General features: G+C 33.2%; 4 protein-coding genes across 6 annotated transcripts; 1 reads left to right on the plus strand and 3 right to left on the minus strand.

Moving 5' to 3' along the window:
* Nucleotides 514-3,494, minus strand: LOC109328350 (transport inhibitor response 1-like protein). Its single transcript, XM_019561778.1, has 3 exons — nt 2,753-3,494; nt 2,107-2,620; nt 514-2,026 (listed from the first exon to the last, which is right to left on the minus strand). Exons 1-3 carry the CDS (start codon nt 3,304-3,306, stop codon nt 1,271-1,273), a joined length of 1,824 nt encoding a protein of 607 aa, XP_019417323.1. The 5' UTR covers nt 3,307-3,494; the 3' UTR covers nt 514-1,270.
* On the plus strand, nt 5,997-12,105 carry LOC109328351 (GEM-like protein 1). 2 transcript variants are annotated; one of them, XM_019561779.1, is made up of 5 exons: nt 5,997-6,076; nt 6,147-6,409; nt 6,498-6,599; nt 6,993-7,264; nt 8,813-9,292. In XM_019561779.1, exons 2-5 carry the CDS (start codon nt 6,148-6,150, stop codon nt 8,984-8,986), a joined length of 810 nt encoding a protein of 269 aa, XP_019417324.1. In that variant the 5' UTR covers nt 5,997-6,076; nt 6,147; the 3' UTR covers nt 8,987-9,292. The 2 variants fall into 2 exon arrangements, with proteins under 2 accessions (XP_019417324.1, XP_019417325.1); XM_019561780.1 differs by lacking the exon at nt 8,813-9,292 and adding exons at nt 9,942-10,077; nt 11,626-12,105 and having other exon boundaries at nt 6,010-6,409; nt 6,993-7,128.
* On the minus strand, nt 16,527-17,423 carry LOC109327886 (zinc-finger homeodomain protein 2-like). The gene has a single exon (XM_019561059.1). It carries the CDS (start codon nt 17,321-17,323, stop codon nt 16,691-16,693), a length of 633 nt encoding a protein of 210 aa, XP_019416604.1. The 5' UTR covers nt 17,324-17,423; the 3' UTR covers nt 16,527-16,690.
* On the minus strand, nt 22,196-24,146 carry LOC109327427 (serine/threonine-protein kinase-like protein At3g51990). Of its 2 annotated transcripts, XM_019560570.1 has the most exons (2): nt 22,661-24,146; nt 22,196-22,588 (listed from the first exon to the last, which is right to left on the minus strand). In XM_019560570.1, the coding sequence occupies exons 1-2, from the start codon at nt 23,909-23,911 to the stop codon at nt 22,397-22,399; spliced, it is 1,443 nt and encodes a 480-aa protein (XP_019416115.1). In that variant the 5' UTR covers nt 23,912-24,146; the 3' UTR covers nt 22,196-22,396. The 2 variants fall into 2 exon arrangements, with proteins under 2 accessions (XP_019416115.1, XP_019416114.1); XM_019560569.1 differs by having other exon boundaries at nt 22,196-24,144.

Consider the following 24,146-nt stretch of genomic DNA (forward strand, 5'->3'; position numbering starts at 1 on the left):
CACAAACTCCCCTAGTTTTGTACTTTCATTACAGTGACTATAAGAAATAAGTGTAATCTTTTAAACAAAAAATGTGATAAATGCAATTAAGTTAAACAAAACATAATATATTGTGTAGACAAGTCTAAATAATATACAAATCAATGTATCTTTTTATTTTTTTTGTTACAAAATGCACCAACAATTATAAATAAATATTATTTAAATCACTCTTATAATGTAGTGTAACGAACCAAAAATAATAAAGATACATTAATTTGTATATTATTTAGACTTGTCTACGCAATATATCATGTTTTGTTTAACTTAATTGCATTTATCACATTTTTTTGTTAAAAAAATTACACTTATTTCTTATACAGGGTGGTCAGTGTAATGAAAGTATAAAATTAGGGGAGGTCTGTGTAGGTATAGAAAAGTGAAGGGTGGTTTGTGTAATTTCACTAAAACTCAGGGGTGTCAGTGTAATTTTCTCTAAAAGAAATATAAATCTGGAATTTTTGTTCATGTTTATTTCCAACACTTGATACAATATATAGATATAACTTATAACTGTCAGGTCATCTAAACCATACAATTGGTCATATCCTATAACTAAGGAGGTTTTAAGCAGTTTACTAACTAAAGAGAAGTTTACAATAGTTACATAATGCTTAAATAATTAAATTAATCTATAATGAAATCATTCAACCAGGCTGGTTTGGATTTGCCACGGTTAGGCCTTAAGCTGACAGTGGAGGCCCTCACAATGTGAATAGCATCCAATACCTTCTGATCCTTCTGAATATGCTTCTTAAATCTCAACAGACCTATTTGACCAAGGAGATGAATAATGATTGCTAACCAATCTTCAGAGCAGCTTCAGCAATTTATAATTCTATACTTACCCATCCCTTTCTAGCAATTTCCCTTCTTGCTAAAATAATATAGAACACAAATTTAAAGTATAGCAATACATCATTGAGATGATCAAATACCAGCAGGATTTCATCTTGTGCATTATTCTCCACCAACCCTTCCTCAATTTTATCTCCCCTCACCTAAATGAGTCCTCTTCTATAAACAGGAATGTAGAAAGAGAGATGTTCTTTTCTCTCAGAGTTATCATCTTAACGGCATACCGTTGCGGCAGCCTTGGCAAGGAACAGCAGTTGTTAGCTTGTCATGGATAGCAGAACTCTTCTGGCAGGTATATTAAAAAACTCCGGCTAAATAATTCCACTCTGCGGCGACCACATGAAAAAGCTATAAACTTCTTGAATTTGAAAAACTAATGAAGGATGGTAACAACTTTTGGAGCATCATCTCGTGGCCTGTCAAGAGATCTGTACATGTACAATATGTCAACATCATCTGACTTGTCCTCTGCACTACTGATGACTTCCAACACCAGATGAGGCAACATTCGTGCAACTTCTTGGCAAGCTTGGCGTGTCAACTTACAGGAAGACATCCAGAGAAATCTCATATTGTAAAAATGATGCAAACCAGAACACAAAGCTCCATCCCCAAATGGACTATCCCTGATTTCAAGCTTTTGCAGATTAGTGCATCCTTCTAACACATATTTAAGGCCCTGGTCCGTGTCTCCAGCAAAGGCAACTGACAATGTCCTAATCAATTTCCCATACATCCCAATGTAACAAAAAGCTCGATCAGTCAGTAAACCAGATACAGCAAGTCGAGTTAGCTTCTTGCAGTTCTTAACAATAGCGCCAAAACCCTCATCCATGGGTTCATGAGTCTCAGGGTCTGGCCGATATCGCCCAATTATACAGAGACAAAATACCACAAGATCCGGGCAGTTCTTTGACATGGCTATCACAGCTGCATTTGTCATTCTTTGGCAGAAAAATAAAATTGATTGTAATTTTATACAACCTTGAGAAATTGCTTCAAAGCCTACCTCAGAAACTGGACCATCATTCTCCTCCCTTGTGTTCACTGGGAAAATGCGAAGCTCACGCAAATCTTTGCAAGTTGCGGCCACTGCTTGAAGACCTTCATCACAAATTGAATCAAGGACCTGCATAATGAAAGAAAAAGTAAGTTTTAAGTTCCAATTCATTAGCACAGAATGACACAGACAAGCAAGATAACACATACCCAGAATGTCTGGAGTTTATGACAATGGTGTATGATTGGTTTGAGTTGATCCACATTAACATCGGCATAGCTGAAATTCAAAGATGTGAGATTAGCACAGACTGGATAAATGGCAGGCAGGTAATCCGCCCATATCTCCCTGAATCCAGATAAACAAACTAAGGATTTGCAAGCGGCAAATGTAGAGGTATAATCTGGTTCCTGATCACCAAACGCCACAGCCTGCGGTGCACTGAACGAGCCTGTTCCAAGATGCGTGAGATGGGGGGCTCGATAAATAAGGCGATAAAGCTGAGAAATTGAAACATAACGATTTAGCCTAAGTTTCCTTAAGGACGGTGATCTAGTCACTAGACTCTCCAATGCCTCGAAATTAACTGGGCATTCAACACATTCGAAAACAAGAGATTCCAGATGGGTTTGACCCTCTGGGAAACAGGATATCCAATCCACTTCATCATCATCATCAGCAACCTCAACCATAGATTCCACAAGATCAAGCACTCTTAGCAATCTGGATCAAAAAATTAAAACACAAGGGAAACAAAAACCTTAACCAAATTTCAAACAGTACTACAATATAATTCAAAAGCACTCTCTAACTTATACTATAAGCTATTTTGAACACAAATGAAGTTAACCTAACCTGCAATTTCTAGCAACAGCGGCAAGTCCAGTGGTTCCAAACCCTTCACAGCAAACAAGCACAAGTTCTTTGAATCCGACGAAGGACTCAGATAACCGAATAAGATCATCATCAGTAACAGACATGCGCTTAAGATGAACCTTCTCAAGCCAAGGGTACGCTTTAGCCATAGCAACAACCCACGGTGTGAAGTGAGCCCCCCAGTTCAACGGCATCATATCGAAATCCGCGAACCGCGGCTTCCCCTTTATCGTCACGGACCGAACCCGGCCGAACCGGGAAGTTACACGGTTTGGTGACAAAGCGTAGCAGTTACCGATAAATAGGTCCGGTCGGGTGAGCGCCTCCGCGCGGTACCAAGACCAGCAGACCAATGAGGCGGTGTTACGGTCGCGGCGGGAGGTGAGGAAGTGGAGAATGTTTTCGAGGACTATCTCCAGGACCTGGTCTGGGAGTGGAGATAGGTAACCTGAACCGGGACTTGAACCCGGTTCGGTTATTATGACTCTGGAGAGATCCGGGAAGGAGGATCTGTGGTTGGTTTCTTCTGTCATGATTGTTAATTGTTAACTGATTTTGTTGATCTTGGTGTGGGTGGTGTGGTTAAAAAGGTGGAATCTTTGGATCGGTGACGGAGCCTCTCAGCTCAGAACTGATATTCTCCGTTCTTGCTCTCTCCCCTCAAATTCATCATTATTCTGTGATTTTCCCACCTTCCTTTTCAGAACCTGTCGTTGTTTTTAAAAAAAGTAGTTTTCCTAACGTAGTTTTTTTAAATTGTCTTAAAAATATATATTTTTTGTACTATTATGGATATTTTGTATTTCCTCAATTTTTTTTTTGGAAGTAATTAACTCTATATTGTTAATACATAGATTTTAAGCTCTTTAATAATTGGTATCAATTCATATTTATATGTCAATTAAGATGAATGGCAGAAAGTATAGAATATGACATATGATAAGGATAACCCATGATGTGGTAGAGAGAAAACGATTCATCCAATTACTGCTGGTTTGATAATTTACCATAAGAAGAAGAAAAGAAACCCTTTCTCCTGAAAGCGAATGTTTCATTATCTTGTCTAATCGTCTATTGAATTTCTTAGCATCCACAATTTTCTAATGGGTACATCTTTCTGTGTCCTTGTATGCTTGTAATGTTTATAAGAGACAGAGTTTGTGGAATCAAATAACCGCTTTCTCATCTTGTAATTACTAATGTCATATGCTTCTAGGACGATAAGACATTCCATAAATAAATAAAATTTATGTTTGCATATTCAGCCAAAGGGAGAGCGGATTTAAGGTGTTTTTTACACATAGTGACCATAATGGTATAAATAAGTTATACACCCTATGGACCTACTAGTTGATCTATGATAGGTTATGTTAAGTCATAGATTATTAATAAATCGAAAAAATGTATGCAGTGTATGAGTTCTATACACTGTCACTGCATCATCCACCATTGATATTTAGTAATCTTTGACTTTTTAGAAAAAAATAATCAAAATAAATGGTGAATAATATGGTGTTTGTTTATAATTTTTACAATGACAATATATAAATTTTACACTCTTAATAAATATGTTAGACAATCAGACTCGTGTTTTTGGAAATACATATTTAACATAAATATGATAGACTCAGGCTTCAAGTCCATTAGGTTTTGTTTATATTAATTATTTTATGTAATATATACTTAAAATAGATTTAAAAAATATGTAAATCTTAGGCATTGAATTTTTAGATTTGTCAATTTTAAGGCAAACTTATTAACATATTTAAAGATCTATTGATGCACTTAAGGTTATGTTTGGTTGGGGTGAAAAAGAGAGGAAAGAAAGTGGGAGGAATGAAAAAGGAATGAAATGAATGTTTTTTATTGTCTGGTTGCCATTGCAATGAAAAGAATGAAGGAAAGAAAAAAAATTGGTAGGATCCGTGTCATTATATTTTCACTCCATTATCAGGTGGAATCAAGTAAAAAATTGTACCATAATCGATTGTCTCAAAATATGTCTTAAATCATGTTCTAAATCAATGACGATAAAAGAAAAATAGAAAAAAATAATGAATATTTAATTTTTTTAATTCACATTGCATGTTTTCGTTGGTTTAGGAAATGATTTGACACATATTTTGAGATAACATATCTATGATAATACAAAGAAAATATCATTAGTAATAATAATTATATTATTTTATCTTTACTTTCTTTCCATGTTCTATTATATCAAACAACTAAAAAATCACCACATTTTTTATCTATTTTCTTCTCTCAAGTTTTCCGTCCTCAACTTTTCTTTCCTTAACTTTTTTTCTTTAAACCAAATACAATATAAATATATTATATTATAATATACTTTTAAATAAGCTAACTCATTAGAATATACCTTTAAATATACTAACTGTAGACTTGAAAATTATTAAACAAACAAATAAGTCAATATTAAACTATATATGTTAAACAAATGAGACTTCTATGAGCAATTTTGGGTTGGCCTTTTTCCACCAAACCAGTAAACACACTCCAATAGTGGAACATGAGAAAAAATAGAGTTTTTTTCATTATTAAAAAAACTTGAAATCATATTTGTTAAATATAATTTTTTGGCACATATTATAATTAGCACCGGTATTCCAACAAGGAAAAGGAACTCTATCCCTCCATTTCTGTTATATAATGGGGAAAGCAATCAATGATATCTCCATCAATTGAACTACAACGTGAACAATAGGCTTGAGGAGAGACTACGACTACAACAAAAATGATTCACGGGACAATACTGTGATATTTCTGCCAATCAGCTTTTATTATTGGATAATTTTAGGCTGTTTGTGACCAAAAACCATATTGGTGTTGGCAAGCAAACAAATTATTACGACCTATATAATTAAAGCGTTAAAGTTATATACCGAAGATATATATACAATTAATGCATCATTCACTATTGATTTGAATTGTTTTTTTTTTTTTTTTGAAAAGTCAATAATGATTAAAAATAAATGGTGAATGATGCAACGATAATATAAAAAACTCATAACCGTATACAACATTTTGTCTATAACTAATAGTTTTAATCAAATCTTTATTCTTAATAACGTATTAATACCCTAAAATTAAATAAGTTTATTTTATATATAAATGATAATTACAGGTCATATAATAATTTATCCTAAAAAGTGTAACCATATATAATCAACGGGAAGATGGGTCCAGAAACTGTATTGAATCAATAATCATTTTACCGTCTCCAAACTCCAAAGCAGACATTTGAATTGAAATCTCACGTTTCTCTCTCCGAAATCGAGGATCTAGTAGATTCCTTCCTTGCTTTGTTCCATCCATCCATAACCCCAATTTTGGTGTGAGAATCAGAAATCAAAATAATGAGTTCTGGTGATCAAATTCCCCAATCCCATCCCATAAATCCATCACAACCACAAACCCAAGTCCATGATTCTCATTCCCCTGATTATGTTCCTTACCCTAAACTCGACCCCAACGATCTTGTCCCACCTCAACCCTTAAATTCTTCAATTCCACCCGATTCTCGTGTTCCTATTTCTGGCGATGCTGCTACTACCTTGCCCACAGATTCAAATCCCTATATTACCCCTGCACCCGTTGCAGCCCCTGCCTCTGCCAAGAGTCAGTGTTTGTCTTTTCCACTTTTTTTGTTTAACTGTACCCACTCACACACATTGCCTCAACGTTTTAATTGTTTTATTGTGTGCAGATACTTTAGATTCAGTGAAAGATGTTCTTGGTAAATGGGGTAAGAAGGCCGCGGAGGCTACTAAGAAGGCTGAGGATTTTGCTGGCGATATGTGGCAGCACTGTATCTATTCTTTCTTATTATTATTACTACTTTCATTTATCAAGGATTTCGATTTAAATAATTTGTTGATTTATCTAGTGCCTAACTTTGCACATCACCACTCAGATCCTTGTCAAAAATTAAATTATCATTTTTTCACATGGATCTAATTCAAAGTTAGGGACCATATCGACTTTTTTGTAATATGAACAATCAAATTGCGTTACTCGGCATAACTTATACAGAACATCATTGTTTATTCATGTAGCAACCCGGCCTGTTTGGAAACTGCTCGATTGTTGTTTTTTTATTACGGACCGAAGTTTTGTTTACAACAATTATTGATGATGAGTTCCAACTGTGTTCCTTCATTTGGAAGTCTTATTATGTATATGTTGGCTTTCTATGAAACAGTGAAAACAGGTCCTAGTTTTGCTGATGCTGCTGTGGGGAGGATTGCTCAGTCAACAAAAGTTCTTGCAGAAGGTGGCTATGAGAAGATCTTTAGACAAACTTTCGAGACTGTTCCAGAGGAGCAGCTTCTGAAAACATTTGCATGCTACCTATCCACCTCAGCCGGACCGGTCATGGGTGTTTTATATTTGTCGACAGCGAAGCTGGCATTTTGTAGTGATAACCCACTTTCTTACACTGCTGGTGAGCAGACACAATGGAGCTATTATAAGGTCAGTAGCCAGATTCTTGCTTCTAATTATTCACTAATATAAAACCATCATAAATATCTGTGAATGGCTTTCCAATTGAAGAAAATGATTTAATGACATACTCTATGAATGAGTAAATACTTATTATTTATGATGGAAATACTTATTATTTTTATAGAATTGAACATAAAATAGAAAGAGAAAAATTCACCATTCATTTTCAATTATGTTAGACTTTTCAGAAAAAAATAATTCAAATGAAGGGCAGATGATGTACTGATTGTGCATAATTCTTTACACTGTTAGTGCATCAATATTATACTCAAATAGAAATACTTTCATTCAAATGCTGTAATTGCATCATAGCATATTTCTAAATAACAGCAAAATTTAATTAGACATACTCAATTCAGTAATTAGAATTGTCAGCTTCAGAGTTCTGGTATGTTGCAGTTCTTGGAATGACAATTATTTTAAAGCGCAGTTAGTCATCGTACACCTGAATTCTTATATCCCCCTAACCCTATTTATATGTCATGCTCTAGAAGGTTTCTCTGGTCCTTTTTATAAGGCGTTTTATACTTAAAATGAACAGTTAATTTTTCTTGCTAATTTACCCCTATTAGTGTTGCTCGATTAATGTAGTGGGTTGTAAATTGTAGTGGGAATGATGGGAGTGAGACAATGGAATTAATGGGATAATGTAGGAGTTATTAATATGTCTTGAAAATTAAAAAGGGTTAAAATGTAAACGTTGTAGTAATTTTTTTTAAATTGGGGAAATATATAACTTTAACTACTTGCCTTGGTCCGGGTAATAAGGTTAAAGGCGTAAAGCCTACACCTACCTTGTGGGTCTGGCAATTTCTACCCGCCTAAACCTGCATGGGGGTTGGGTTTTGGTTAATACACCCCACCCCACACCCCACATATTGATTGACGTAATCTTTAATTTAGCTACTAATCAAAAGTTATTATATTGATTGCCAAGCCTATCAATTGAGTCCCTTAGATGGTCCCCATAATGGAGTCCACGGAAGTGGCTAGGTGGTGTGTGGAATGCAAGGATTTAACGAAGTTACCTTTTTTACATTCATTAAAGATAAATTATACTACACTCAAAGAAACTGAAGTCTTTTACCAGTTCATAGAAGGGAAGAGTTCTGCTCCATGATTTTAATGACCTTTCATATGTTGAATGGTTTCAGCACTCTTTCAGTCAAATTCATGTTTCTTAGGTGTTTTAATCAAACAACTCAACACCAAATCATTTCAATCCTTATTTTTTTTAAGTTTGTCTGTTTTAAAGAAAGCATTTGGTTAAGTTAAAGGATGAAACTGTGACTTTGTAATTTTCATCTATTTTCTCCCATTACTATAAGATCCTAAGGAGATTAATCTCATGCCAGCTTACTTGCTGAAATCTCTAGCAAGTGTAGCTAAAGCTAGAACCTGATTACCCAAGATTGTGATATTTATACTTCACTAAGTTCCCATTTTTTATCATATTTGTCTTTAGTGTTTGAGTTTTGAAATACTTACATGCATGCTTTCCTTCTCATGCATTAGGTGGTCATTCCACTGCACCAGTTGAGAACAGTAAACCCATCAACAAGCAAAACCAACCCATCCGAGAAATATATACAGATTATATCTGTTGATAACCATGAATTTTGGTTTATGGGCTTTGTTCACTATGACAGTGCTGTCAAAAACATTCAAGGAGCATTGCAGCCTCACTGATACGTATGGGATCAAAAAGCACTGTGTATTATATCAAATATGAGGTTTATGTTGATAAATCCTTCACAGAAACATTTCATGTTTTAGCTCTACTGTATTGTGTAGTCCTATGGGCTTTTGCATGTGGAGCTGTTATACTATTGTTGAAACTCCTCTAGTGTTTGTTGTTATATGAATTGATGCAAAGTGAGAAGTGCTGTCTTGTATTTATTTTACATTTGTGACTTCTTTGAAAGTGAGATTCAGTTGAATTGTTGTAAGTTGAATGAATAAAGACCACTGATATACTTCTAATTTTCATTTTCACTCTTTCTCTAAAAGGACATGAAGTTGGGTGGTTTGAATGTTCACCCTTGAAAGAATGAGGCAAAATTTACCAAAAAAGATCAGCTATTTCGTTCTCCTACATAGTCTTATGGGGTAACTCCAAAATGATGAAAATAGGTGCAACACTGAAAAACTGTAGTAGACAACACGGATTTGAGGCAATCCGTGAAAACACAAACATGGGTAATACTTTGTGAATTTCCACAGTAAAGTATCATTCTTCCAGCTTCTCCATAAAGGAATTCTTAGGATATATCAGTTTCTGACCGCAGAAGCTAAGAGTTCACAAGGTGAGAATTCCAGTCATTAGCTTCAGGAATTAATATTTCATGCACGAATTTCAAATGGCTGGACCAGTTTTGACATGTGAACACGACCAAATAGGAAGTCTGGTATCTTCTCAAATCTTGATTTTGCTGCCATTGTTAACGTTCCAAGTGGTACATATACTTTGTAACCAGCTCCAAGACCTCACTTTGATAACATCTAATATACCCACCATATCAAAATGCACTTGTCTAGAAAATAACACCATTCGGAGCTATTCAGAGAAACCAAAGAATACACATCCAAATCATTCCCACTCTCTATTGTTATACTCAAAACCACTACCGCAGCTTCTGAAAACATTTGCATGCTACCTATCCACCTCAGCCGGACCGGTCATGGGTGTTTTATATTTGTCGACAGCGAAGCTGGCATTTTGTAGTGATAACCCACTTTCTTACACTGCTGGTGAGCAGACACAATGGAGCTATTATAAGGTCAGTAGCCAGATTCTTGCTTCTAATTATTCACTAATATAAAACCATCATAAATATCTGTGAATGGCTTTCCAATTGAAGAAAATGATTTAATGACATACTCTATGAATGAGTAAATACTTATTATTTATGATGGAAATACTTATTATTTTTATAGAATTGAACATAAAATAGAAAGAGAAAAATTCACCATTCATTTTCAATTATGTTAGACTTTTCAGAAAAAAATAATTCAAATGAAGGGCAGATGATGTACTGATTGTGCATAATTCTTTACACTGTTAGTGCATCAATATTATACTCAAATAGAAATACTTTCATTCAAATGCTGTAATTGCATCATAGCATATTTCTAAATAACAGCAAAATTTAATTAGACATACTCAATTCAGTAATTAGAATTGTCAGCTTCAGAGTTCTGGTATGTTGCAGTTCTTGGAATGACAATTATTTTAAAGCGCAGTTAGTCATCGTACACCTGAATTCTTATATCCCCCTAACCCTATTTATATGTCATGCTCTAGAAGGTTTCTCTGGTCCTTTTTATAAGGCGTTTTATACTTAAAATGAACAGTTAATTTTTCTTGCTAATTTACCCCTATTAGTGTTGCTCGATTAATGTAGTGGGTTGTAAATTGTAGTGGGAATGATGGGAGTGAGACAATGGAATTAATGGGATAATGTAGGAGTTATTAATATGTCTTGAAAATTAAAAAGGGTTAAAATGTAAACGTTGTAGTAATTTTTTTTAAATTGGGGAAATATATAACTTTAACTACTTGCCTTGGTCCGGGTAATAAGGTTAAAGGCGTAAAGCCTACACCTACCTTGTGGGTCTGGCAATTTCTACCCGCCTAAACCTGCATGGGGGTTGGGTTTTGGTTAATACACCCCACCCCACACCCCACATATTGATTGACGTAATCTTTAATTTAGCTACTAATCAAAAGTTATTATATTGATTGCCAAGCCTATCAATTGAGTCCCTTAGATGGTCCCCATAATGGAGTCCACGGAAGTGGCTAGGTGGTGTGTGGAATGCAAGGATTTAACGAAGTTACCTTTTTTACATTCATTAAAGATAAATTATACTACACTCAAAGAAACTGAAGTCTTTTACCAGTTCATAGAAGGGAAGAGTTCTGCTCCATGATTTTAATGACCTTTCATATGTTGAATGGTTTCAGCACTCTTTCAGTCAAATTCATGTTTCTTAGGTGTTTTAATCAAACAACTCAACACCAAATCATTTCAATCCTTATTTTTTTTAAGTTTGTCTGTTTTAAAGAAAGCATTTGGTTAAGTTAAAGGATGAAACTGTGACTTTGTAATTTTCATCTATTTTCTCCCATTACTATAAGATCCTAAGGAGATTAATCTCATGCCAGCTTACTTGCTGAAATCTCTAGCAAGTGTAGCTAAAGCTAGAACCTGATTACCCAAGATTGTGATATTTATACTTCACTAAGTTCCCATTTTTTATCATATTTGTCTTTAGTGTTTGAGTTTTGAAATACTTACATGCATGCTTTCCTTCTCATGCATTAGGTGGTCATTCCACTGCACCAGTTGAGAACAGTAAACCCATCAACAAGCAAAACCAACCCATCCGAGAAATATATACAGATTATATCTGTTGATAACCATGAATTTTGGTTTATGGGCTTTGTTCACTATGACAGTGCTGTCAAAAACATTCAAGGAGCATTGCAGCCTCACTGATACGTATGGGATCAAAAAGCACTGTGTATTATATCAAATATGAGGTTTATGTTGATAAATCCTTCACAGAAACATTTCATGTTTTAGCTCTACTGTATTGTGTAGTCCTATGGGCTTTTGCATGTGGAGCTGTTATACTATTGTTGAAACTCCTCTAGTGTTTGTTGTTATATGAATTGATGCAAAGTGAGAAGTGCTGTCTTGTATTTATTTTACATTTGTGACTTCTTTGAAAGTGAGATTCAGTTGAATTGTTGTAAGTTGAATGAATAAAGACCACTGATATACTTCTAATTTTCATTTTCACTCTTTCTCTAAAAGGACATGAAGTTGGGTGGTTTGAATGTTCACCCTTGAAAGAATGAGGCAAAATTTACCAAAAAAGATCAGCTATTTCGTTCTCCTACATAGTCTTATGGGGTAACTCCAAAATGATGAAAATAGGTGCAACACTGAAAAACTGTAGTAGACAACACGGATTTGAGGCAATCCGTGAAAACACAAACATGGGTAATACTTTGTGAATTTCCACAGTAAAGTATCATTCTTCCAGCTTCTCCATAAAGGAATTCTTAGGATATATCAGTTTCTGACCGCAGAAGCTAAGAGTTCACAAGGTGAGAATTCCAGTCATTAGCTTCAGGAATTAATATTTCATGCACGAATTTCAAATGGCTGGACCAGTTTTGACATGTGAACACGACCAAATAGGAAGTCTGGTATCTTCTCAAATCTTGATTTTGCTGCCATTGTTAACGTTCCAAGTGGTACATATACTTTGTAACCAGCTCCAAGACCTCACTTTGATAACATCTAATATACCCACCATATCAAAATGCACTTGTCTAGAAAATAACACCATTCGGAGCTATTCAGAGAAACCAAAGAATACACATCCAAATCATTCCCACTCTCTATTGTTATACTCAAAACCACTACCAAACCATGAAAAACAATCAAGAACTGATCACGCAGGTTGAGGATCAAGTTGTAACCAGACACAAACGAAACGCCGAAGTTATTGAGCACAGTAGTAATAAAAAATAAGTGCTGACCCGATTCTTCATGATGGTTACAAAACACACCTCTGTCAACTAGATTCCTGCCACATTTCTTCCTAAACAAAAAATCTCCTCAATTTAGATTCCACAACCTCACCCCATCTTGACCAGATCCAACATCAATACTCCTGTGTCATTTGCACAATGACATCCATATTCGATATAAGGTTGATTTCTTCATTACACCAATTCACATTTAGGAATCCTCAAATCATCAACTCGGATACAATTGGGGAAGCCAACCACTATGAGATTTTATTTCATGAGCTAAAGTCTTATGTATGGACTAAATGAAAGAATCATATTAGTGGTCTCAACATTAACATAAAACTTTAATACATTATATCAACGAGTTATCCTTAACTAATCCACTTCTATATGAGATATCTTCACTACACTAACTATCCCCACATCCAAGCTTTTAGACATACAGGGAGGAAACCAATAAGCATCACCCAAAGACCCCATCGTACAAAGATCCCTCCACCATATAGAAGCTTTATCTAGCACCACTAACTCTTGGCAAAAAGGCATGGCATCAAGAGGGACATATCTCTCAGAGCAACACCCTCACCTTAGAGGAATCTTCCCTCTTTAAAACCCTCAATCTCCACTTCACAAGTAAAGAAAGATTAAACGAATAATATTAAATATTGGCTTAAAAGAAAAAGAGAATGATGTGACAAAAGAAGTGGTTATGGTGAAACCTTCTTGTGGTCAAGTAAAATAAGTGGCTATAGTGAAATCTTTTTTGTAGCCAATGAGAAGAAGAGGTTGTGGTGAAACATCTTTGTTTTTTGCCATACAATCCTCAAGGCTTTGGTTATAAATAAGAATGTTCCAAGTCATTGTAAGATACAACAATATTCTAGCCTTAGTGCTGCACATTCTCTCTTCTTCTCTTGTTCTAATATTGCGAGGAATATTTTAATGTTTAAGATATACTTGAGTGAGAGTTGAGAGTGATATTGGGTGTATTTGGGTTTTGGGAAGTGAGTGAAACACTTGAGTGAACTTGTAATTCTCTTTTATCGTAGTAATAATATCATTGTTGCTCTTCAATTGTGGACGTGGGCAAATTGTTGAACCACGTTAATTTCTCGATGTCATTTTTCTCTATTATATTTTTTTCATGTGTCTACTACAACAAATAAATTCCCATTTCATCCATGCAATCTTCTTTTTATTTACATCACATCAACCACATAGAAATTTCCTTTAAATAGATATCAAAACATTGGGAACCACTTCAGCACCGAGAAGAAAGAAGAGAAGCAAGGTGGCAAACTAAACAAAACAGAGTTAGCTAGATCAATTCTTCCTCCCAAAGAAAAATGTTTATCTCTCCATTTATCAAGTCTTCATTGAATCAATCACAGGTTGCAAGTAAGACAAATTCCTTAGATTATCACCAATGTGTTAGACCAAATTCTTTAAAATTTTAAGGAATTGAACAAAACAAAAATTACTTAGTGACAAAAACAATAGGGAAAAATGTTAGGGAGTTAAAACTAAAAATAATAATCTACATCAATATACAATGGGGAGAGTTCTCTAAAATGATTTTTCCTTGTTTGCAAATAATAAATTAAAAGGACAAAGAAGTTATCCTACTTCTATAACTTTCAAATAAAGTATCTCCTCATATGATGATATTTATAAAAATATGACATTTGTATTATTTTGTTTAGTTTTAAAAATATTTTTATAAAAAATAATTAAACATGACATATTTAAATATTTTAGAGGATATAGAAAATAACTTATCTCCACAGCAAAAACTGTTACTAACAGACAACGGAGATAAAACGGATAGGAGGGCTCGCTCGCGCTTAGATTTCTTAACATGTATGGAGGCCCCTTTCACTTATTTAGGTTAGTTAGGCCCACTATGAATGAAAGACCAATGACACACTAGTCTATATTTTTTATCATCTCAATGTTAATTTTCCTTATTGTACGAGATACTTTTTTCTTTTCAATTTTAAGGAGGCAATTTCTTTTACATATATGACACATTTTGTATGATATCATCTATAATAATTCATATTTGTATCCAAGTTGAATTCTATTATATCTTCAAAATTACTTTATTAGTATCATACATAATAAATTTATATTTTTTAATTTTAGCTTATATGAATTTTATTTATGAAAATATAGACTTACAATAATAGTAGCATATCTCAATTTATGTATTTATATTTAAAATAATATTTAAATATGTTTTATTTCTTGTAAAATTAAATATTATTTTTCCTCATAAAATAATATAAATTTATGATGAATAATGCACTAATTATGAATAAATCTTTAGAACCATACATACATAGATATTAAACTTATTTAATATTTGGTTTTGGATTCAACCACTAATTGAGCTATTATGTATCAACGAAATCGTTAGACATATTAGTAGTCGGATAGGTAACAATGGCAATATTAGCCATGTTATCAATTAGTTCATAACTATATGTAAGACCAAACTCTTTAAATTTCAAGGAATTGAATAAAAAATTATATTATTTAGTGACAACAAAAATAAATACAAAAACTTAGGGACTAAAATCTTAGTTAATACTAATAATAATAATAATAACCAATATTAGTATATAAAGGAAAAGCTTCTTTAAAATGATTTTTCATTATTTTCCAATAATATTAACTTTTGTTTACTCCTTGAAAAAATTAAAACAACAAAAGATTTATTTTATTATTGAAGAAGAAAATATCTTAATGCGAACACTAATAATAATAAAGTTGTTGATGAGTTTAACATTCTATATGGATTTTGAAGTACATACTTAATAGCTAGTTAAAAAAGTGATCAAATAAGAATATGTGTTTATTGAGATAATATAATAGTGAACAAATCATAGGAAATAAATAATTTATCTAATAAAAAGTGAGAATGGTGGATTTTAAATTTATAATTAATAACCAAAATTATATACAATTATAAAGAGAATTTTATTTTCACGTGTCATTAAAATTTTAAATATTATTAAAAATTAAAATGAAAAAGAACGATAGTGAGTTAGAAAAAAGTGAGGAAATAAAATAAAATAAAGAATACACGAAATTGAAAAGCATAGATCAATGTAAGTTTTAATTATATTGAAACAATATATTGATTATTTGGTTTAAAACATCATATGGGGCTTTAATAAAGTTTAATCTTAGAATTGTAATGGAGGCAAATAAAAGATTTAATAGTCATAAAATATACCTTTAAAATAGCTCATTTATTCTACACTACTTTAATTTATTCTACTCATTTAAAACTCAACTATATATCCCATGAGATGTGTAATATGTTAGGTGAAAAAGATAGAATAAGTAAAAATAAAACCGTAAATTCTTCCATATATTTTCCAATTTCTTTGTCTTTATTTGATTTTCGGCCACCTGAGGAAAATGAAAATTTGGATGTAATGTTAAGAACTTCATGATAATCTCATTGTTTTGATCCAAGTTGAGCTTGCCTAACATTGTAAAATTGGAATTTACCAAATACTAGTAAAATTAAACATAGGAAAACAGCTAACATTATTATTAAGGAAAGGAAGACTCGGACAACTTAAGAATCTTAACCAGACTCCACTAAACTCCTAGATTGTAACATTGTTTTATTTTTTTACATAAACATAAAATATAAAATATACTCACACTCTAATCTTATTCACTCATCTTATTGACTCTTCAAATGTTACTAGAGTAGTAAATAATTCCAAAACCATCCCAACCAAACCATAATACATAAATACTGATATGGGACAAGGAAGACTTGAGCCCCTAAGATCTCTTGCCAACTTTGTGTTTTTTTGTGTTTAAATCCATGCCTTCAGCACTTGTCTCTTCACACCAGTCTCAGCACCGAATTGCTCCACAGCGGTAGCATCATGTATATGGATTTTCCACCCAATCTTCTCTACAAATGCTAGCATCTTATCCTTCTGACCAATGGTGAATTTGGTTCTAAACCTCGTCTTGACTTTGCCTCCATCATCGTTGTCGTTACGATTCGATATGTCACCTTCTTCACAGCTGAAATCTCCATCGGGTGCGGTGGGAAGTGCAATGGGACGATGTTGGGACAATGGTGAAGCTGCCACTATGTGGTGGTGGTAACCGATGGGAGGTGGTGGTGGCAAATGATGGTAGCAAGTGTACAACAATGGTTGTGGCTGCGGCAAAGGATGGTGCACGTATGAGTTAATGTTGACGACACCTTCGATCTCTTTCCGGTGGAAACTACGGTGGCAGTTGCATGCTGCACAAATATCTGCCTCCATAGTTCCTTCTTTTCCCGCCGCTGCAAACTCGCCACAACCGTCAAAGACATAGCCACCAATGATGGTAGCATGGTTCTTCTGACATTCTTTGTATATGACTGACCCAGATCTATGATTGTTAGCGATGGCACTAGTCTTGGTCCTTGCCTGAGTTTTTGAGTGAGTCATTTTCTGACGGTCCTGTTGTTTGGGTGCTCATTTCCTCCTGCACTTGGTTTTCGTACTCGCCAGATTCCATGCCCTTCTCCATTCCCCTTCTATAAATAATTGTTTTTATTTGAAGCTTATGACAATCCATGAGTGAAGATTTAACTTATAAAGCACAAAAAATCTCACTAAAGTTAATAATTAATATGGCCTGTTTATTTTTTATTTGTTCTAACTTTGCATTTATTGTTATTATTAATTAAATAATTCATAAAATAAATATATATAATAAATAGAATTTATTATTTGTTTGAGCTTAAAGTAAACCATACAAGGAGGAAGTACATAATAAATATTAGGAAAAAATAGTATGATGTGATAATTTTAATATTTAGATGTAATGTAGTAACATTATTATCTTTAAATATAAAAATGAGATCAATAACTTACATAAAGAAATTCATTTCCATTAAAAAGGGGTGTCTTGTAAAATCATTCAAATACATGTTATGTACATTAACATTTTACTAATAAAATATTGTAGTTAGATAATATTTTATTTTAGTTTTTAATGAATCAGATTGTCAAGTTGAGATTGACTAAATAGGAATCATATTCCTTACTAGAGAGAAATGTACAATTTTTACACTTAATTTTAGAGATCAAAATGTCATTACAAATATAAGTAGAAGAATATAATTATTATTTTATTTTGCTTTTCATTTTGTTTTATACATCACTTCCCTGATTGAAGAGGAGTCTGGCTCATATTCACACACCGAAAAGCTAATTATGAGGAAGAAATGACATAAAGCCTCCTAAATTTCATTTAATGTTTTAATAATGAGCTAAACTGTCAACCCAAAAATTACGTGTTAGGATTCACAACCTTAGTTAACAACGGCAGTTGCTTGCAAAGTTTTACTAACTTTAGATGTTATTATGAGGATCCCCACCTCGACGATTATCCTAATGTGGGTTCAAACTCTATGAAAATTTATCACTCTTAATTTAAGCCTATTCAAATAACTCTTATATTAATCATATAAGTACTAAACTAATTTTATATGTGTATCCCAAATGTTCACATTCATCAAATAAAAAGTATTGGCCTTCTTGTTTGAGGTTTTATTCTGGAGATAAAATGTCAAAATACCTAAATAGTTTTAATAAAATTATATAATTACATTATTGTTTATGTCTCATTGTTAATTACATTTTTAAAATAAAAATAATATTATTACATCCTTATTATTTTACTTTTTTCTTATCTAAATTTTACACTCTCAAACAAGAAAAATGTTTGACTTCCATCCTCTCATTTTCTTTTCCTCATAACTCGCAAACATACCCTAAAAAATATGGGGAGAAAAAGTAAAGATTAGAATAATTATCTTTTTTGATCCTTATAAATTTTCATATGTATCAATCTGAATATGAAAAAGTGAAAATAAAAAATAATACTCAAAGGTCAGGAATAAGTTAAATTAATATATATTGTGAATCATAACAATGCTTTAATTTCCAAAAACCAAATTGGTATGTACAAATATTTGAAGTGACCAAAATAGGTCTTCATTCTAAAAATCATAAGCATGACCTTACAATTTGCTCTGGTTTTCATTTTTGTTCAAATTTTAATATAAAAGTTTCACATCATTATTTATTTTCAGTAAATTAGGAGTCCTAAGTTTTATTTCACACTCAAAATTTATACAAGACCGGTACCCCGTTTTTGTTCAAACTTAGGTAAAGGTTTACATACTTAGTTTTTTTATTTATTAAATAGTGACCCTCATTTATAAATACACCACTCGTTCTTATACTATTTATTTACATTAAATTTATTGTACTTTTTCTTTCTAATACACCATTTATTTATCTTTCTACAATTATTAATTTATTCCACTGCTTTCATAAATGCAAATAATGATAATTTCATTAATGCACTTTTGCATTTCAAAGAATAGTACACGTGGAAGGATTAGTTTACATTAATTAAAGACCAAATGAGTGAAACTTAAAAGTTATTTAAGATTCATTTTTTCTCTCTCGTCATTTATTTTACTCACTCATTTGGTTCGTTGGAGTTAAAAAAATGAATGACTGAGATTGAATGTAACCTTGACTTGAGGGTAAATGAATCTCTCATCATAGTATATAGATAAATTGAAATAGAGGAAGCCATATGCATTATCTGTTCTCTATATATATATATATATATTAAGATATCTAATATAGGTACTAATATATCAATTTAATCTTTAAAATTAACATCTTCCATCCTTTAATATATGATATTACAATAAAATCGATAATTTACTCTATGACTTTGCATGTTGTCGTGGAATTTAATTGTCATGAGGATTTAGTGAAGAGCTCATTGCATTGGCACGGATGGTCCTTGTTGGTTGTTGGCCTACATATGTGTAATCTTCTCCTCTGAAAATCTTAAGAACAGATTAGTGTTGGAAGAGTACATCTATTTTAAGTTCTACACAAAGCATAATATTCACAATTGATAACTCCTCCTGAGAGATGTGGCTATCAAATTGTATTTAGAGCCAGCCGGTGGTTCCATTAGTTAATGGATATAAGAAGCATTAGACAATGCAAGACAAAATTTGCCAAATTTGTACCAGAATAGGTTACTGTACTCTCATTCTCCCTTATTTGGAAGTTGATTTATTAAAGAGAAAAAAGAAAGAATACATATTTTAAATTTTAAATTAATAGAGCTAAATAGTAACACTGCACTTGCCCCCCTCTTTCTTCTATATGGGTCCATAATGATCCAAAATGCATTCAATGTATACAGATTCAAAGAGAACAACTAATACAAATATAATCAGACTCCTGATTGAGTAATGAAGAGGAAAGTTGTTACTTTTGTTATTACTCTTAAGATTAAACACAAAAGTATCAATTTTTATATTTAGAGAATAAAAGTATCATATTATATTATTATTTATTTATGTTTTGTTTTTTAGTTACTTTCATCTTCTGTACTTAGAGGCCTCACCCTTTATCTATGGATGATATTTGTTGTCCCACGCATAGTATTACTTTATGTGTTATGACTTTATGATTGGTTAGGAAGTCACTTAAAATTAAATTTTTTCAATCAATCACAAAGTTATAATATATTGGATGACATTAAGTGTGAGACAACATATACACTCTTATACATTCAAGACAATGAAAAAGGAAACAACAACCAAAAGTGCACGACTCTCTACAGTTATATTCTAACAACCACAAATCTTTGGACAACTTAAAACAAATGTAGCTATAAATGTTTGCCGATTGTTGCTTGATATATCTAATGCTTTGTTATGTTTGTAAAGATTTGTGTGAAAATATATGTATGTGGAGATAATCAATAAAATATTATTAATATTAATAATTTAATTCTAATTAAAATTTAGTCATAAATAATAATATTAAAAATCTTAAATACACTTATATTTAAATATGATGTAACATATGTATCTTCTTCCAAGTTTTTGTCTCAGATGGTAGTTCATATATTTGTGTTGTCTAAAGTCAAAACCACACATTTCTTTATTGATTACTGATATCAAGGGATACCATTCTAGATTCAACCGCGGAAATATTTGAAGTTGAAGAAAGTCAAGATGGTAGCCACACGCCACTTCTACTTTAATGGTGAGTTATCAAGAAGTTCAATAATTCGTCTGTGGATCTTATCCGATTTCTGTATTATTAATTAATAATTAATTGATCACTAAATAATTTAAACAAATTAAATAATGTATTTCTTCTTTGAACCCTTGAAAATTATATTTATTTAGGGGATGGATGTAGGAACTGTCGGAGAGAGGGAGATGGATTCACTTTGTCTCAAAACTCATTATTTGGACTTATTTTACTACATATTGTCTCGTGTATATCGATTGTTATAATATTTTACATATTTTTTGTTACTATTTATGTGCGAGACTATGATGATGGCTGAAAACCTTATAATCTTTTATAATATTTTGTCTATCTTTTCTTTCTTTCTCTTTTACTCTCAACATTCATACGAAATTATTTTCATATATAATTCTTTTGTAAGAAATAATATCATGCAAAAAATGTATACTAAATCCCAAATACGAGTTGATAAACATGATAATATTTGTAACATTTTAATAATAATAAATAGAAAACCACAAAAAATAGGAATTTATGTATTAAGGAAAATGTTAGTAGTACTTAAGGTTATATACTACAAATTTGGTTAAGAGGACCCCTTACCACTATGATTTTATAACTTAGAGTAAATTACACTGACACTCCCTGAGTTTTATTGAAATTATACAAACCATTCCTCATTTTTTTAAACTTACACAAACCTCCCCTAGTTTTGTACTTTCATTACACTGACCACCCATGTATGATAAATAAGTGTAATTTTTTAAAGAAAAAATGTGATAAATGCAATTAAGTTAAACAAAACATGATATATTGTGTAGACAAGTCTAAATAATATACAAATTAATGTATCTTTATTATTTTTTTGTTCCAAAATGCATCAACAATTATAAAAAAATATTGTTTAAATCACTCTTATAATGTAGTGTAATGAACCAAAAATAATAAAGATATATTGATTTGTATATTATTTAGACTTGTCTACACAATATATCATGTTTTGTTTAACTTAATTGCATTTATCACATTTTTTGTTTAAAAGATTACACTTATTTAGTATAAAACTAGGGGAGGTTTGTGTAAGTTTAGAAAAGTGATGGATAATTTGTATAATTTTACTAAAACTCAGGGGATGTCAGTGTAATTTACTCTATAAATTATCAAGTCTATTATTATATATCCATATTAAGTATTAAAGTGGATTCAGACTCGTATTAATACACATTGGTCCTTCCCTGTGCCCAAAGTTTTCCTGCCACTTTAATCTTGAAATAAGAGCAGCAAACACAATTAATTTGAGTTTTCAAGCCTAGGCAAACCATAGAGTTGCAAGTTCTAACATAATAAATCAATCATTGAACAATTAACACTTTTCCATGAAAAAATGTTTAACAATTAATAATGGTAACCCATACCCACAATTAAAAACCTTGATTATTCTGGGTTGCTCAGATTCCCAACTAGGGGTGTTTCAAGCATTTTCTCTTCCAACTTATGTGTAATGACCAACTTGGTCATTGAAATTTCTACCAAATGAATGGGACCACTCTTATAGTTATTCTCGTTGCCATTGCCATCATGTAAAAGGCTAGGACCATGCAAAAAACCCATAGACTTGGACTTCTTGAATCTAATTTTCCCCTTCTTTCTCTCAATTCCGGTCGGGTACCCACCCACATTCGGATCCGAACCCCTCTTCATTATAGAACCAGAACCAATGGATTTACACCTCACTACTCTATTCACTTCATTGGATGGCTCATTCTTATACTCTACACCCGCTACACTGGATACTTTCCCGTTCCTTCTACTCACACCTTTAACTCCCTTCACAACTTCTTCACTCCTATCAACGTCACCACATTCAAACACCTCAAATCTCTCCACACGCGCCACGCGCCTCTTCAACCCACTCCACATCGGCACCGCACCCATCCTCTTCCTCGCATTATTAACCCACTCCACTACCTCCGCCATCGACGGCCGCTTCTCCGCCGTCGAACTCACGCACCTCGCCGCCAAAACCGCCAGCTGCCTCATAACCACATCATTCATCGGCGGTCCAATTCGTCGATCATAAATCCCGGCGAACTCACCACGCTTGATCAACGGCACCGCCCAGTCCACCACCGACGGAGGACTATAATTAACATCAATCGCGTTCCTTCCACTCAAAATCTCTAACAATAAGATCCCAAAACTAAACACATCGCTCTTGGCGCTGAGATCTGCCGGCGCAAGATAGCATGGATCAAGATACCCTAACGTCCCCGCCGGTGGTGTGCACTTTACACGAACGTCCTCCACGTGTCCCCTCAGAGCGAGTCCAAAATCTCCGAGCCTTGCTTTTCTATCGTAATCGATTAAAATGTTGGAAGATTTAATGTCTCGATGGATTATGGGAGGGTTAGAAGAATGAAGTGTATGAACCGCTTTTGCGACTTGCAGTGCGAACCGGATTCGATGGGTCCAACCGGGTGGTTGAACCGGGGAGTGAAGTAAATCATGAAGTGAACCGTTAGGCATGTATTGAACGACGATTAATTTGTTGTCGTTTGGATCAGTGGAGAAACCAATAAGGTTCACGATTCTAGGGCTATTTACATGAGAGAGAATCTCGATCTCGTTTTCCGCTGGACTGGTGCAGTGGCCGCAACCGGTGCAGGTTGTGATGTGATGGCGGGAAGTTGGTGTTTTAGTGGTGAGCTTTGTTGTTTTGACGGCGGCGATGAGTTTTCCGTCGTCGACGGTCGCTTTGTAGACGTTGCCGTGACTGCCTTTGCCTAAGAAATTGTCGGCGGAGAAAGAGTTCGTGGCGGCAACAAGGTCAGTGTAGTGAAATTTTCTGATAGTTCGTGAAGTAGAATTCTTTTTTGTGTTGTTGAGATCCCAGAAGTTTGGATCGCAGGTTGCGATTGCAGATTCGGCATTGCAAGAGAAATAACCCATAAGGGAAATGAAATAAATGAATATTTGGGTTTCGTGAGTGAAAGTGAGAACTGTGAGGTGAAGAAGGATAAGAAGAAAGAGAGAGAAAACAAACTAAAAAGAGCGCGGCAAAACATATAACTGGAAAGAAAAGTGTGTTTCCAACTTTATACTTTAATTGAATTAAAGTCGTCAATTATTTGCAGCTTTAGACGACCATGTGAATGGAAATCCACAAATTTATTCTTCCTTTTTC

The sequence above is a fragment of the Lupinus angustifolius genome, chromosome LG15 (assembly GCF_001865875.1).
Source record: "Lupinus angustifolius cultivar Tanjil chromosome LG15, LupAngTanjil_v1.0, whole genome shotgun sequence".
NCBI classification, from domain to species: domain Eukaryota; kingdom Viridiplantae; phylum Streptophyta; class Magnoliopsida; order Fabales; family Fabaceae; genus Lupinus; species Lupinus angustifolius.

Excerpts from the sequence above, each read along its gene's own strand:
- LOC109328350 (XM_019561778.1), bottom strand. The coding sequence starts at position 3,306 with ATGACAGAAGAAACCAACCACAGATCCTCCTTCCCGGATCTCTCCAGA. Across the intron at positions 2,621-2,752 it reads GCTGTTGCTAGAAATTGCAG|ATTGCTAAGAGTGCTTGATC; the intron begins GTTAGGTTAACT and ends TTTTTGATCCAG. Across the intron at positions 2,027-2,106 it reads ATAAACTCCAGACATTCTGG|GTCCTTGATTCAATTTGTGA; the intron begins GTATGTGTTATC and ends TTCATTATGCAG.
- LOC109328351 (XM_019561779.1), top strand. The coding sequence starts at position 6,148 with ATGAGTTCTGGTGATCAAATTCCCCAATCCCATCCCATAAATCCATCA. Across the intron at positions 6,410-6,497 it reads AGCCCCTGCCTCTGCCAAGA|ATACTTTAGATTCAGTGAAA; the intron begins GTCAGTGTTTGT and ends TATTGTGTGCAG. Across the intron at positions 7,265-8,812 it reads CACAATGGAGCTATTATAAG|GTGGTCATTCCACTGCACCA; the intron begins GTCAGTAGCCAG and ends CTCATGCATTAG.
- LOC109327886 (XM_019561059.1), bottom strand. The coding sequence starts at position 17,323 with ATGACTCACTCAAAAACTCAGGCAAGGACCAAGACTAGTGCCATCGCT.
- LOC109327427 (XM_019560569.1), bottom strand. The coding sequence starts at position 23,911 with ATGGGTTATTTCTCTTGCAATGCCGAATCTGCAATCGCAACCTGCGAT.